The sequence below is a fragment of the Strigops habroptila genome, chromosome 7, assembly GCF_004027225.2.
Source record: "Strigops habroptila isolate Jane chromosome 7, bStrHab1.2.pri, whole genome shotgun sequence".
In the NCBI taxonomy this organism is placed as follows: Eukaryota; Metazoa; Chordata; class Aves; order Psittaciformes; family Psittacidae; genus Strigops; species Strigops habroptila.
Window position 1 is genome coordinate 15,960,548 of NC_044283.2, and position 15,744 is coordinate 15,976,291.

The following is a 15,744-nucleotide window of genomic DNA, read 5'->3' on the forward strand; positions in this document are numbered from 1 at the left end:
TACTACTTTTTGCACACAGTGTGATAGGATTGTAATAGTAAATAACTGTATTTAAGGCTATTAAGACCTAGCTTTATGTGTCTGTGCTGGAATGCTTTCACTGTATGGAGCATTTAACAGAACTTGATCAGAAGGAAGATCTTGAACAGGAATTGAACCTCCATTTTTATTAATTAAATCCCATAACAGTTCTATCTGCCCACATATTTGGAGCACACCCATTTATTCACACATTTTATATTTCATTCTAGCCTTTCATCTCCTCCCAATTCCCTTCCTTTTCCCTTTATCGTCGCTTCTCCCAGTTTGTATTTCTTAAGTTCCCTTTTCTCCTCCCTGTACCTCTGCAGAGAGAAAGTGAGAACCAGAAAAAGGAATATCATAATGAATATGCACAGCCGAAAAAAAGAAAAACATTAATGCTGACAGGCACATTTGTAAAAGAATACTTATTAAGAACAATGAACAATGCATCTGTAATTAAGGAAGGGATGGATAGAAAATAATCTGGACAACTACAGGCTTTAGTTTCACTTGTACTTGGAAGTACTACTAGGTCAGGTTTAACACGAATGGGTATTTCAGTGCCATGCAAATAAGATATATTTCTCCACTTCTTTGAATCTAAATACAAGATTAACAGAGGCATACTGTAGCAGAACAAAGCAATATATTTATTTGGTTAAATGCAATCTGAGCTTCGGAGAAAATACTGATAAATTTGACACAGCAAGGCTCACCACAAAAACTGCCTGACAAGGAATAGGTTAAAGATTATAGATTATAACTAAGGTTCTTCAGTCTTCTGCTCATTTTTATTTAAAATTGCATTAAAGCCATTAGCATACGTTCTGCAGCAGTGGAACTGATTATGACACAAAGATAGAAACAATTATTGATTATGGGAACAACTGAAGTTTCTAAATGCAGGGAGAACTTGTTGAGCTTGAGGACTGAAATGACTAAATCTGGACAAAGTTAAATGGTATGAAATAAAAAGCTTTATGCTTCAAACTGTGAGATTATTACTCAATTATAGGAGTCACACAAGCCTCAAATAGGAAGAATATGTTTTTCTCAAGGTACAATCAACCTAAGCATTCACAAGGACAAGTACTACATCAGTAGGAACAAGCATGGGTGCACGAAGATTTACAAGGTGTGCAGCAGAATCCATACTACTCTCTACGGTAGAAGGGTGAAATAAAAACGGATTGGCTTCAAGGCCTCTACATTCGTATGCTCTCACAACTTAGCTGCAAACTCAGCAAAACTAAGCCCTAAATACGAAGCCACCCTGGCATTGTGAAACAATTCTTTTATGCATTACACCTTTGACATCTATCCTTCCTGAAAAAGACCTGAAGGCCTACACAGTAGGAACTACCTCTTGCTCTGTAGTGGAACAGCACCAGTTGTTGATTAGCTGCAGTTTTGACTTTTACCAAAATGCCAGTAACAAACAAATGCCTTAGCATTTTTGTTTCACTGTGTTCATCATTAATATTTTAATTGCCTCTACAGAACATTAAAATATTACAAAGTATTAACAACAGGTAGCAATTCATTCTTGACTTACTTCCTGTACATACCTGTAGAAATCGTACTGCTCCACTACTGGAAAATAATCTTGAACATATGCTTCACTTTGTGTAAGATATATCGTCAGATCTGCTAAAATCTTCTGAACAGGGAGGGTTTTTGTGAAGGTACTGATATTTGAACCAATGGATTCCAGCACATTTTTGATATCTAAAAGAATAAACATAGTGCACTGTTACCAATTCATAGAAGAAATTTTCATTCCATGTATGCATTATAAAATGCTACTAAGCCATTTGCACACGAAACAGGCAAGCCATGAAGACAAGCATGAGGAAGAGACAAGCAGGCAACAAAAATACTGAGCTTCAAAGTAACACAATGGCATTTTAAAACACACACACTTTATTTTTAGCATTTAATTTAATGATGAAAGATGTAGATGTTGAGCCAGAGTTCTCTCTTTCCTTTCGTTATAATTAATGTGTCACTTCTAATCTAGCCAGCTTAAATCTTTCTTTTCATGCAATATTGCAAATGGTAACACTGAGCAAGACAATTAGCCACTAAGTTTACACAGGACATGATCAAGATCTATTTAAACTCCATCCTTTGGGAATACAACACTGAGAAAGAAATTAGACTGCCTATATTGATAATCTATACTGGTTATTCTCAACCTTCTTAACAAAGATAATGTAAATAAATTCATTCCAATTAGTTAGCAACACTCTTGAGATAATGATCAACTAAGCCATTTTCCCCTCTCAAATTAAGAACATGCTACCCTATACTTACAGTTTAGATACGTGCTATTTAGATACACAAAGACACGATTAATTCACTTATTATACATATTTTCTATTTGTAAAATGCAGTTTCTGTTCACTCTTCCCCTTCTTTAAACTTGGAGCATACTTGAAACAGCAGGACCTATAACTATAGGTTTCTATTTGACAGTAGGCAACAGTCTCTTCTTTCTCAAACAACTGGACAAGTTTTTGGCTGTTTGTTTAGATGCTTACTCTTCTAAATTCAACCACGTTCCAAAACACTCTTCTTTTGAAAGTTTACAAATAAATGCTTTCTTTTTCCTGGCAAACCTAGGTTATTTGCTTCGTAACTCAAACTCAGTTTTTATAAAACCAAAATCCCAACAATTTATAAATAGATAAATTAAGATAGCTTGTCTGTGTTTATGCATATCAGCAGATACTGACAATGAGTAAGTCTGCACTACATTTCCTAATGAAAAGCATAATACAATTTTTAGCTCATTTCAGGCAAGTTCACACAATATGCTATGCTCGTACGCATACTGTGCTTCATTTTGCCCAGAAGGGGGAAAAATAGAAAGAAAAACTTACAAGGAACAGCTGTTTATATATGCAGAACAGGTCCACAAAGCAAGAACAAAAATTAAAACAGATTAGTATACATACACTATACTACATTTTATTCAAAGGTCAAGTGTCCAGGTACCACTGAAGAGTAACAGTATGTCGTGATTTAAAAACCAGAAACATAGTGTAACACTCAAGTAACAAAACAATTAAGATCGACATTTAAATTATCTTTAAGGCATATTTTTACCTCCCCTTTGCCATCCACTACATTTTAATACAGCAGCAGGCAGGTTCAGTTTTTTTTAACACCACACTCCTAAATATGTCACAGGCACATTGGTCAAGGAAAATGAGCTTTTCAACCAAAAAAAGATAAAGCTTCAGTGTGACTTTGAATAGTAAAAAGCCTAACAAATAAAACTCCTCCATAAAATACCATTATGCTCTATTTTTAGATTTAATTTTAGATCCTCATTAACACATGGTGGCTTTCTATGGGATTTTTTTGTGGCACCAAATTAAATAGAAAAAGTTAAATTTTACATTTCCATTTTATTGTTCTTTAACCCAGAAAATATGTTATCAGTAAAATAAAACAAAAACATCAGTAAGTTTCATTAACATTAAACAATCACAATGAAAAGACAGTTTGTCCTCACCTGATAAAATATTCCTTGTTTGATTCACCACTAAGTCTGGAGTATCATTAAATGCTGCATAACCCTAAGAGTAAAAGTTGAAAAAACTGTAATAAATTTCTCACTGTCAAATTACAGACAATATTTTTCCTTTTATACAAGGAGTAAAACTATACACATTCTAAAATGTATGTAGTAATACTAACAAAAATACATTTTTATCACTGCACATTAGAAAAGGTCAAAGCAAAACAGGAACTAATATATAGGAATTATATTTCGGATTCAGTTTGCTCTGCAGGATATTCCTTGCGAAAAAAAATCTGAATTTAAATACACATGCATCAATCACATCTCAAACTTTATAGCACTGTTGCCTGTCAAATCTACCTGATATAAAACTGAGAACACACATATGAAGGCTCATTAAGTGAAAGGAGCTCCTGTGCACCAGTCAATGCCTCCTCTTTTCAAGTCTGTGCCTTCTTAACATGAAATGCATGTTACAGACAACAAAATCCAACTGCCTTTGAAGACACTGCAGTGCTTTCTCCAGTGAGAAAGGGAAAGAAAGAGTCTAAACCATAGGGACCAAGCTCTGTAGCTCATCTGGACAGAAAGAAGCTGCCACTGCAGTGGCTGTTTGAAGTTTTACTTCCTGCAGACCTGATCACTTCAGAAGCAGGCAAGGGTCTAAGCCCCCTTCACACAGCCTTTGATTTCATAAAGCGCCTTCTATTCCTAGCAAACATTTTCAGATTGCTAGATTTTTAAATTGCTCAAACTAAGCCTTTTTTTCGTAGGTGAAAATCACTGTGTTTTGTGGACAGTCTTGCAAAAATACTAACAGTAATCCCATTAGATCTATTGCACCAGATTTAATATCAAATATGCACATGAAGAATTTGGAAGACATACTTCAAAATAGCTGAAATACAATAAAAATAATTAGGAAAGCGTGGTTTTTTCTTTAGTTTGAAGCAAAAAATAGAGCACACTAGCAGATCCATGTTTCTGCCTTTTTGTTTTTTAAGGGTTGTTCTGTCAAGCAGAAAAGTAGCAATACATTTTTGATCTGTCGTACCCTCAAGATATAAAGCACTACATTCATACTTTCAAATCTTGCCCAAACAATGGAATAATAAGGAGAGATATCCACCACAAGGCAGGATGAGGTGGGAACAAGAGAATTCTGCTTGAGAAAGCCTAGGGAAAACAAGTGATATACAAGTATCCCAGTTTACTAATTAACAGTTTACAAGCCTGTCAAGAAACATACCTTTTGAACCAGACTAGAAAGGTCTATTTTAAGGACATCATTGACCTTCGCAAGCTGTGAGCTCACTCCCGGCAACTAGAAAGCAAAAAGCATTCTTGAGTCACATCAAAGTAGTAGACTTGTTAATTTAGTAAACATTTCAAAGGTAGGAAAGAGGGTAAAGAAACTAGAAACATGATCCGCAGTAGAATTTATGTACCGCAATCCTGAAACTTTTGCTGTAAAAAAGAAAAGTTTAACCTCAGCATTTTGGGGAGGACAGACTATTTCACTGCCCAGAGCAGCACTTTAATGTAACTGCTTGACACACATTTTATCCTCTTCTACACAGAAGATGAACACAGTGACTGGAATTACCCAGAAACACAGAATACGGGAAGGTCGCTTATCTCAGCAGTGACAGCACATACCAAGCCATTAAGTTGCAGACATACTATTGGGCTTATTCAAGGCAATCATACTGTAAGAGTCTGAAAAACATTCTCTTACCCCACTAAAATTGGCATTGATGTTCAGTTGATTTAATGAATTCTTGATGATATTGCAAGTTGAGGCAGCCTGAGTCGCAGAGCATGCAGAATCATTGAGGGTGTTGCTTAGGTGCATTTTAACATCTGTCAAGTTTGCATGAAGCCTCTCTGTTCCCTCTTGCAAAACCTCTACAGAGACACTCACATTTTCCAGTGCTTCCTTCGTTTCTCTGATGGCTGCAAGGATATGGAGTTTTAAAAAAGCCCTCTAGTTAGAAACCAGACTATAGATACAGATATGAAGAGAAAGTGCACATGCGTGAGTGCCATATTCTTAACGATACTGATTTAAATAACCCTGCCTCCCTCCCAGAAAGCCCTCTAGCACAGAATATGTATTTATTGCACATTAAAATACATCACTTATGTGTTCTTACAAACAAATGAATATGCTCAGGCTATTTTTATTGAGATTCTATCCACTTCCCAGATTACTCTCTTCTACCCTTTTCCTATCTCTCCTTACTCAGTGGTTTCAGTAAAGAACTTTAACACTTGGTCACTAGAAATTAGAAGAAAGCCCATATCCACAAAACAGTATTTTCAGTATTTTGTTTATAATCCAACTCAAAAATTATATAGCTGCAAGATGAAAGGAAAGAGATCACGCTGCATCAACCAAGCATTAATGAGTATTCAACACTGTCTGGGCTTTAGATTTCATCCCAGTCATCCCAATCAAAGAAACCCAAAAAACAAAACACTGAACAGGTGTGTGTTTTTTTTGTCAACTAAACACATACAACTAAAAATACACATTACAGAAATAAAATGCACTTCACACAACACAAGGTTTTATTGTGCTTTTTACCTTTGATAGCCCTTTCCACTTTGACTTCAAGACAAATAAGAGAAATAAAGCAAAAAAGTACAATGATGACAAATGAATGGGAAAGAATTCATGGGTAAAAAAACCAAAAGTGACTCAAATTCATGGATGCCTTTTTCTCTATAAGCTGTACCTGACTCCTGAAAAAAAGCCTTGGATAGAAAAAATAATAAAGGAATATTTTCTTTGAAAGGAGACAGAATTAAGCATGAGGAATACTAAAAGACACAATGAAGAAATGATAGATAGCATCTCATAATAAGCTTGGCGGTGTATAGGATGAGGTCATCATATGTTCCTCACCTATTGAAGACTAACCTGCTGACCTATGGACACTCTTAAAGCAAGTTCTCCTAGTCCCCCTTATATTCAGCGGAAAGGAACAACAACCTGGAGCAGGGAATTTGGGTTTCATCTCTCTTCAATGACTGCTGAAACTAGGTATCAACAATAGCACATAAATCTTGATTTAGTTTTAAAATGTATCTATAAACCTTAAAATATCTGAAATCCTCAGTTTAAAAGAAGCTTCAAGGCATATAGAAAAATGGTAAGTTGAATCATGATACTGCATAAAGTCATCCCATGCCGTGCACTAGAAAGATGATGGCTGTTTTACCATGGCAACAGAACATTAATATAACAATATGTACATCTTTACCTCCTGCCATTGTCAGAGCTGCATCAAGTGCAGGACGTACTTCTTTTCCCAGCTGTTCTTGAACTCTACTTCCAAGCAAAGGTCCAACATCTGTAGTATGGAGAGAGAAAAAAAAAAAAAAAAACAAAACAAAACAAAAAAAACCCCAAAACACAAAACCACCATTATACACTAGTTCAATTTAAACTACCTCTTAGCACAGGTGCTGTCAGACTTAAAGTATAAATAGATCACTAAAATTTCTTTAAGGCCTGACAGTCAGAACTTAGTGACAGAAGACAACGCAGGAACACAGTTCTCCTTTAGTTAGCTAAAGGCCTACAAATGAAAGCAGTAAATCAAAATATGGCAGAGAATATTCACTAGCACTTCACCATATAGGTAAAGACACATATCATTTCAACAAACTCAAGATTTCATTGCACTCACTACTTTTTTTGGACTTTTTTCCCCCCAGTCTATCTTACAGAGGTCCAACATCTGGACAGGAATTTTATGGCATACTCTTTTGCTACACGCTGTATTTTTGTTGTGTAAGAGAAAATGGATTCTTTTCCTTTCTCCTGCTCCTCACGTACCCAGCAACGTCAAGGTCACCTGCAACCCAGACCTGCCAAGACACCTCTATTGAAATCCCTTAAGCGTGTTAAGCACGTGTCTCCAGTCCCTGTGCCCTTATACAGTGCATGCAGCACTGATGCTCACAGTGCTGGCTTCATGCTTACCCATAGCTATCCCCAATTCCAGACCCTCCTGCCCATGAACAGAAATGAAGCTTAAATGACAGATAAATGCCAAGCAAAGTTTGGTGAAGCATCTTTATGTAACGTATCCTTTAAATAGTTGCTGGGTCCCCTCCATTTCCAGATCATGGTAAACAGCTTTGAGTTTTTTGCTCTTGATGAGATGGGAATACTGTGTGGTACAGAAACATCCATTACTGTCAGCAATGTCATATCTGACTTGGGATGAGAATTTTTATCAAGCAGAAAACTTTCCAGCATTTCCTTAGGGTGGGCAAACTGAACTCATCTACATTTCTCTTGAGATTTATGCTACTGTCGATTCCCTTAGAATGAAATCCTTTTGTCCCCAGGTATCACACACTTAATTCTGGTATTTCACAAAAATAAAAGCTAACTTTACTTATTGATGAGACTCTCATCACAGATCCAGCTAAGTCCCCATTAGCTACTGTATTAAATTGGCATTGAGAATGAATAAATATTTAATTTGAAATTTCAGTTTAGAGTAGCTCTGAAGCTACAAGCTAGTACTCAAATACAGATGTCAATTTATTATTTTTATAGAATTAAAGATGACACACTTCTTTTTTTTAGACCAGAGTGTTCTTGCCTAGGATTAAGTAAGAAGACTGGTTAACTGCAACTGCTACTAATACTTTTGCAAGCACATTCAATGTGCTTTAGTGGCCTCAAATAGACGAGACACACTGGCCCCAGGGTACACCTGAGGTAAGCTAGCTGCCTTGAAAACTACCTTTAAAACACATTTTAAGCCTCGACAGAAGCATAGATTCTGGGCATGATAAGTCAATTTAGGACATGTGGCATGCTGCGACAATTGAATAGTCTGGTCCCAGTAACAATCCTGTTTAAAATTGGTTTTGGTATTCCTGTATTTCACTTCAGTCTGAAATGCAGACACATTCATTAATGCCTGCTAAAAATGTATCTTGAATTCTAACCTGCACTGCATGTGGTTGGCCCATTCTGGTATCAGTTTTGGAAAGTGATGCTTAGATTAAGAAAATAAAAATAAAGAAATCAGTGGTTTGGTTGTTTCTGTTTTACCGACAGCTTTAAAAGGTGACACCTTGTATTGTAACTGTGCTGACGTGGAAAGTGCAGTTGTTCTATTTCAAATTTTATCTCCTGCTCTTCAACTGCTCATTCTGAAATGGTAAATACGTTAAGCAGCTTTAAAAAGAAGATAAGCTTATACCTCAGCTTCTAGCTGAGTAGAGGACAAAGATATAACAACAAAATAAACAAATTGAGAAATCTCTCACTCATTAGAACCACCAAAACAGCTAGTAGCTCTGTTCCTTGACGTCTGGCTCCAGAGTTAAAAACTGAGGAATAATATTCTAAAAAAGCATTAGGTCTGTTGGTTATGGAACTATATAAATCGAAAATAAAATAGTAGCCTGACTTACTGTAAAAGTAATTTAATAAAATACTTTTATTTCAGGAAGTAATATGTATTATACCAGCTCTGAGACATTTTATGTGAAAAGAATTTTTGGCTTTAGTCTCATTTATCACTGAGAATAGTGCTTCTGTTTGAAAACCCCATTCTCATAAACAAATTTCACTTTGCATTATGAGGTATTTACATCATCTTATTGAAGTCTTTAAATACACATCGCTAACCCCCTTTAATTCAAAGTACTTACTATTTAGGTCAGAGAGTGCTTTATCCTTAGTGGTGTTGTACTGGCTCACCAAGTAGTCAATTTGCTGAAAAGATAATAAACAAACATATTAAAAGAGTTGGAAAAAAGTAATGCTTTTAAATACTGAGTCAAACTGACCCTTTGAAGCAATCAGAATACTTGTGCCAACCCCCAAAATCCTGGCACTCTACTGTTTTCTACCTTGCTTGGCAGAGCTGCACGTAATAAAAGATCTGTTTAATTGGGAAATCTACTTAATTGGAACATCTCTGGGGTAAATGATTCAGCTTATAAGTGTTAAGTAGCAGGAACCGTGTTCTTATGAAGCCAGTCAGCCCAATGAGGTTTCGCATGTCTTCACCCACGTTATGCGATTTTCTAGTGGCATTAGTTTCTCCTTCATGGAGACATGCAGCAAGTTAACGGGGTGGTAATTTTGAGGCAATTCACCAACGAAACTGGCTTCTATCAGGGCAGCCTCTCAGAGCTTATCTTGCAGAAAGGAGCTGGCTGCTCTCTCTCAAAGCAAATGGTTTTCCTTAGCCCCAGGTGGCCCAGTCCAGTCACAACTTCAGCTCTACAAAGACACCATAATGATATAAACCAGCAACTTAGTTATCACCAGATCCTGGCTTTGGACAAAAGGCTATCAAGGAACCATCCCAAATGGTTCTTTTGAAAAGGCATTAAATAACCTTCCACTGATTTCTGCATGTTTGAAATAATGTATTATAAATCCTACTCCAATTGAGTTGATATAAAGTAATGCACTTGACGAATGGGTTTACAATTTTAAATATGTACCAAAGTGTATCTGGCTTTCAGTCTCACAGTTTCTGTGGAGTAAAGAAAAAAACCCAACAGACAAAAAAGCACCCTTAACCAACCTATTGATCATACAGCAGTGGATGTAATTAAAATACAAAGTATAAGGCAGACCTCCTTTTTCTAAAAAAGGAGAGAAAAAGTTACTTACTAATAAGGCTGTAAGTATATTTTTATTTGTTTGTCTTCCTAGGCTAACCTAAGGACTAGAATTTTCAGGGCTACAGGTTTTGCATTATCTCCAGCAATGTCACAGATTAAAGGTAATTCTGTATAACTAATGGTGTTATCGCTCAATACTCACAGTCCGCAAATCTTCTATGACATGAACTCTTAACATGGGACTTCTTTTTCCAAATCCTCTTATATGCTGTACACCTCATACTGATGAGTCAAGAACATCAGTCGGGATTTCAGAGCTTTACAGCCAATTAGTTGGATTCTACAACTTTTTTCAAGAAGCTGAAGTCCTTCTCCTATCCTCAAGAAATCCTTACAAAAGTGTATGTACATGATATTCAAACCAAAGGTAAAAAACCAAGGTAATAGGACTGTTGGACTTTTTTTCCTCCTAATCAATAAAGAATTGGAATTTGTAATGGGAAAGTTTATAAGTCTTCTTTACTAGAATTTCTTTTTATCTTTCAATGCAAAAAAAGATACGCAGAGGACTACTTTTGGGACTCTACGGAAAGCTTGAAAGCAGAAAAGAGAGAATCTTTCCTGTTCAGTATAGCACAGTACGACACTGGTTTAAAGAAAAAACAGTGAAAAATACTTCTGGAAAAGAAGTTACTGCAGCTCAGTCCCAGAGCACATACCAGTCAGCCCTTAATACAAGGAAACAGGAAAGAACCACAAAAAAAATCCAAGTTTTCATACAATATCTTTTTTATATGTATTTCTTCTAAAACCATATTTTCCCCAAACGTTTCACCTTCTGCTAGTGATCTACACTAGTTCAAAAGGAGGAAAAGGGCCTACAAGCATCATCACAGCATATTGCAGGAATACAGCTCAAAAGTTGCTCAGAGAACACTGATCCATCAGGATAGCTCCCAAACATTTACTGCTGTGTGAAAATGTCTTACCTTGCATCATTTGCTCTACTTTGTGAGACTGACACACAAAGACTAAACAAAATACTGCAGGTGTGATTTATACCGAATAGGAAAAAACAATTATTTTCTGCAATACTTCTTTCTTACACCTCTTCCCTCCCACCCCCATCCCCCATCGAGAAAAAAATTCTTTACCGCTGGAGTGTCGTTAAGGAAAACTTTCAGATCTTTAAAATTACTGTTAACCAGTTTCTTTGCTCCTCGGACTTGGTTAGTTAAATGCTGGTTGGCAGCATATGCACAGAGCACTCCAACACTACAAAAAATACAGATAATAGGTATTTATTTATTACTATAGAGAACAAAAGATCACAGCAAGAAAAGGGTCAACATTATCAAAATAAAGGGCTTCATAATTTTACATATTCTCTTTTTCTTACTACAAGTTCTCACATGCACCATGAGGCAGGAATAGAGGAATTTGCCATAAGGGCTGATATTGTATCACTAATTCAGAAAACAGAAAAGAAAAAGCAAAGTTAACCCAAAGTCTTCCAAAGTTATTAACATAGAGTGACTTCTCCATTTGCACTGATTCTGTCAGAAAATAGCCTAGGTAAGTTATAGGGGACTTTGAAATGTTAGGCTCTTTCACAAGTACCGTTAACCTTGACACAGCTACAAGCAAATGCTCCTAAGTTAGCTATGAAAAGGAGTATTTTACATTTGAGAACTTCAGCAATGTTTACTCATAATGTCGGAATTTATTTACACAATTGCACAGATCTTTTAAAAGCACTTGAATAGTCACTAAAATAATATATAAGGATTTCCTGATACTAAAACAAAAGGTGGAAAATGAGCTAGACTTCCAGTCAGCACTGCTGATTATTTTCTATTTGATCATTCCCCACTGTGTAACTCTAATTACAGCCCAGTAGATCTGCACAAACAGTAAGTAAAAAGGCAATTAAAAGTCCCATGAGAGGCTTCAAAAGCTCTTTTAGTGTACATGATCCTTATGTTTTTGTTTAGTTCAGGTGTAAAATAGACTTAAACAGAAGGATGACTTTTTGTTTTTAAACATCTCACATTAACAGCTAACCCTTCAGACAAGCACCAGAAAAATCAAGAGTGACCACCAGAGTGGCAATAGCCGCAAAAGCAGGCTGACTACAAACCCACTTGATGTGTTCAGCACTAACTTCCCACAGATTTAACTTGTAGACAGCACAGATCCACTCAACACACAGGCACCATACATCCCCAAAGGGCAAAGACTGCCTAGAGGCTGCAGTCAGGTGCATGACAGGAAATTTCTGGATGGCACATTTGTTCAGTCTCTTACTTTGCATTGGAGTACAGAGCTCAGTACTAGAGAGCCAGTAAGCCATCACAGACATCCAAAGCACAGGAGAAGAAAGTCACTAACACAAATGATCCTGTACTCTTCCCAGACTGACAAATTTCCTGAGTTGGAGTGTCAAGACCAACTAAATACTACTATTTCTAAATCAGACTTACAGAAAACGCATACCAGGGTCCCTCTGGGGCAAAATATGTATGGTAAGTGTAATCCTTGATCCAAATAATGTATGCTCAAAGAAAGCCATAATATGGCCACACAAATGAGAAATGAGATGGTGGAAAGCAAATGGCGACCTGAAATAACATGATTTATGTATCCTGCAAGACAGGTGCAAACACCCTGATGACGCTTATCTCCTCTTATCAGTGATTCAAAACCAAATCTTCATCTTTATTTTACTTTTCCTACTTTAACTTTCCAAAGGCTTGTTCTCCCATTAAAACTGGTCAAGTATAAAAATTCTTGCTGCTCTGACAAATTCTCTCAAGTTGGAAAATTTTGATTTCAGAGCATGATACAAGGAAAGATGGCAAGACTATATATACAGGTGTTGGCCTACTAGGATTTTCTCACTAACATTTTTCTCATCATCCACGAACATTCAGAACAAGATGACAGAGATAAAGAGGTTGCTTCTCTACCCAAGATTTCAGTTATGTCTTCAGAACTGGCTATTAACTACCTTCCCAGAAATCACTAATGAACGAAGGAAAATCAACATTTATCTTACTACCTATTTAACTAACAGCAAATGGCATAGTTTTATTTCCACTATGACAACACTCAAGCAGCCATTATCATCAGCTACCACCCATGGAATGAGAACTCTGAATGCACCCAAGAAACTGAGTAACTTTCAACCCAAACCATTCTATGATTCCATGATAAGCAGAAGTAAGCAGTTTCATTTTAGACACATGTAATACATTAGTTCTTCTACAGTAATGAATGGTAATTGTTTTTACAACTTTTTTTTTTTTTTTTTTAATATTAGAAGACAAACTGTCTCAGGCTATCAGAAAAAGTAAACATTTGTATATCACTGAGGTTCGGAGTTTGTAACAACATCCTTGTTCTTCAGACAGCCAGCATTTTTATGTCCTTTCAATGTTCTGCTCACAGAGCAGAAAGGTCAATTGGAAGCCAACAAAACAGTACTTTGTAAGACTTGAGCACCATCATTTTTCTTTGCAGTCTCCTAAATGGAAAGAGTGGGAGGAAACAAGACAGCAGAGATGCTTTAAGCAGACAAGGCTCTCAGAACAATTGCAACTACATTCTGAATGTAACTAAACAAATACACTATGTGAGAAACAAAGAAATCTATTTATAATGTAACTGAGGCTTGAGTCAACATTCAGTGAGTAGCTACAAGGAGAAAGTCATAAAGCAGTAATAAAAAGGACGTGCTTTTTTTGTAACAGATTAGAGGACTGTTGAAACAGTCTCTTCAGGAGTCAGATATTCCACCCTCAATTTGTTGTCAGGTTTCACAGGCTGATATAAATGTTACTAATCCAGTTGCAGGGGGGGACCCAAGCTTTCTCTTTAGCTGTGCTTGCAAAAAACGTCAAGTCACAGACTAGAAAGAGATTTACATATTGAAAGAATGTCACCTCCTCACTGTTAGCTAACAAATTCAAGAAAATAATGGTCCAGAGATTTCTGTACCAACTTTTTCACCAATTCTTTCAGATAATGTTGATTCCCAGGTTCTGAACAATCTCACAAAGCCAAGAGGACTCCTGTGAAGCCTGCATGAGGTACTTGCCACAGTAACAAGTATCATTTTCTTCCTTCAGACCTGGCTTTCCCTAGTTTCATATATAATAACATCCACAATTTCAAGAAAGAACTTGTAACATGAGCTCTCTTGGGAAGGACAAAAAAACTTGGCTATGTGTTTTTCTATCCAATAGCCAGGGCACTTTCTACCACCAGTATTAAATTTGGTATTGCAACGCACGCTTTCTTAAAAATCAGATGTCCTTTCCTTGCCTTTACAAGATAGAAGAATTGATGAAATTACATTTCTTTCCCATTTCTCTGTCCCTAAACTCTTAACCTTTGAAGAAAAACACATAACTGTTTTAATGATAAATATGGAATATCAAACCTACTCAGCTATCTGATACATTATTTCTACATCCTGTGCTCTTTAGCAATAGAATCCTACTTTGTAAGACAATATTAATGTATAAAAGCTGTGAATTACCAAACACACTGAATGCATTTTTGACTCTATCAAAAGAAATATTTCAAGCATAAAATACAGGTACTGGAAAATGACATACTTAAGGCCTATTTACTTTAAGATGAACAACTGTGTATGTAATCACAAGTCTTCTGACTTATTTCTTATAGTTCTCCTTGAGGAAAGCATAATTCCCATGTACGCCTCACCTTCACAGAGCAGATCTAGGTAGAGCTGTACAGCTGCTGCTTTTTTTTTTTTTAATAAAAAAACATGCCATCTTTGTATATTATTTACACATCATTCCAGTAAACTTAGTATTAAAACCTCGTCCTAATTACCAGAGTACTATATCAGTGGAAAAGTGAGAAGAAATGTTCTTCGCGATTAAAATCTACTAACTGAAATCTTCTAAAATCTACATTAACAGCATATATATGTATGTCAGTGTGAATCTGCATGCTGACACATAGAAAAGTCATCCATAACATACAGTTAGATGATAATCCTGAAGAAGTACATCCCCTAGAAAACCTTCCCATTCCTTCTAACACCTGCCTTGTTTTACTGGGTCAACGGCTACCAACAAGATCATCCTTTTGTGTTTCAGCATAGCAGTAAGAAAGCTGACATGGGCTTAAATAGATCCAGGCATGACATCTTTTCCCTTGTGAAAGAAGATCCAGGAAGGGCAGCAGAATCCTGCTTTGTACAGAGGCGTACTGGAGACTTGAGCACTCAGTCAGGCTGAGGTCAGTAATATTAGCCTTGTAAAGTCCTATCTTGCCTTGCACAGCACTCACAGCATTAGAGACTTAGCCAGGGAGTCATATGAGATTATCTTCACCTGCGGAACCTGCAGACAGAGCTCAAGCCAACACCTCCCTCAGGGTAAGCATCTGATACTCCTGATGTCTTATACAAGAGGGAAAAAAAGGATGAATTAGAGGCAGTTTCCCTAGTCCTGGGAAGCATGTTACTATGGATCACTGATCTGCCAGTCATGACCTGAGAAGGAGCATTTGCCAGTGCTGGGTATGCTTAATACCAC

The 15,744-nt window shown here is 36.6% G+C and overlaps 1 protein-coding gene across 11 annotated transcripts in view; it reads right to left on the reverse strand.

Moving 5' to 3' along the window:
• PROM1 (prominin 1) overlaps positions 1-15,744 on the reverse strand; it is a 62,947-nt gene that overhangs the window by 17,014 nt on the left and 30,189 nt on the right. For 6 of the 11 annotated variants that reach the window (XR_003992289.2, XR_003992287.2, XR_003992285.2 and 3 more), the window contains 7 exons: positions 11,326-11,446; positions 9,245-9,308; positions 6,826-6,915; positions 5,295-5,512; positions 4,806-4,880; positions 3,548-3,611; positions 1,593-1,752 (listed from right to left, as the gene is read on the reverse strand). Coding sequence is in view for 5 of the 11 variants with exons in the window: in XM_030492374.2 (XP_030348234.1) it covers positions 1,593-1,752; positions 3,548-3,611; positions 4,806-4,880; positions 5,295-5,512; positions 6,826-6,915; positions 9,245-9,308; positions 11,326-11,446 (792 nt within the window). In the remaining 6 variants the exon portion in view is untranslated. Of the gene's footprint in view, positions 1-1,592; positions 1,753-2,909; positions 2,919-3,547; positions 3,612-4,805; positions 4,881-5,294; positions 5,513-6,825; positions 6,916-9,244; positions 9,309-11,325; positions 11,447-15,744 lie in introns of all 11 variants that reach the window. The other 5 variants (XR_003992288.2, XR_003992286.2, XR_003992284.2 and 2 more) reach the window with 1 other exon arrangement.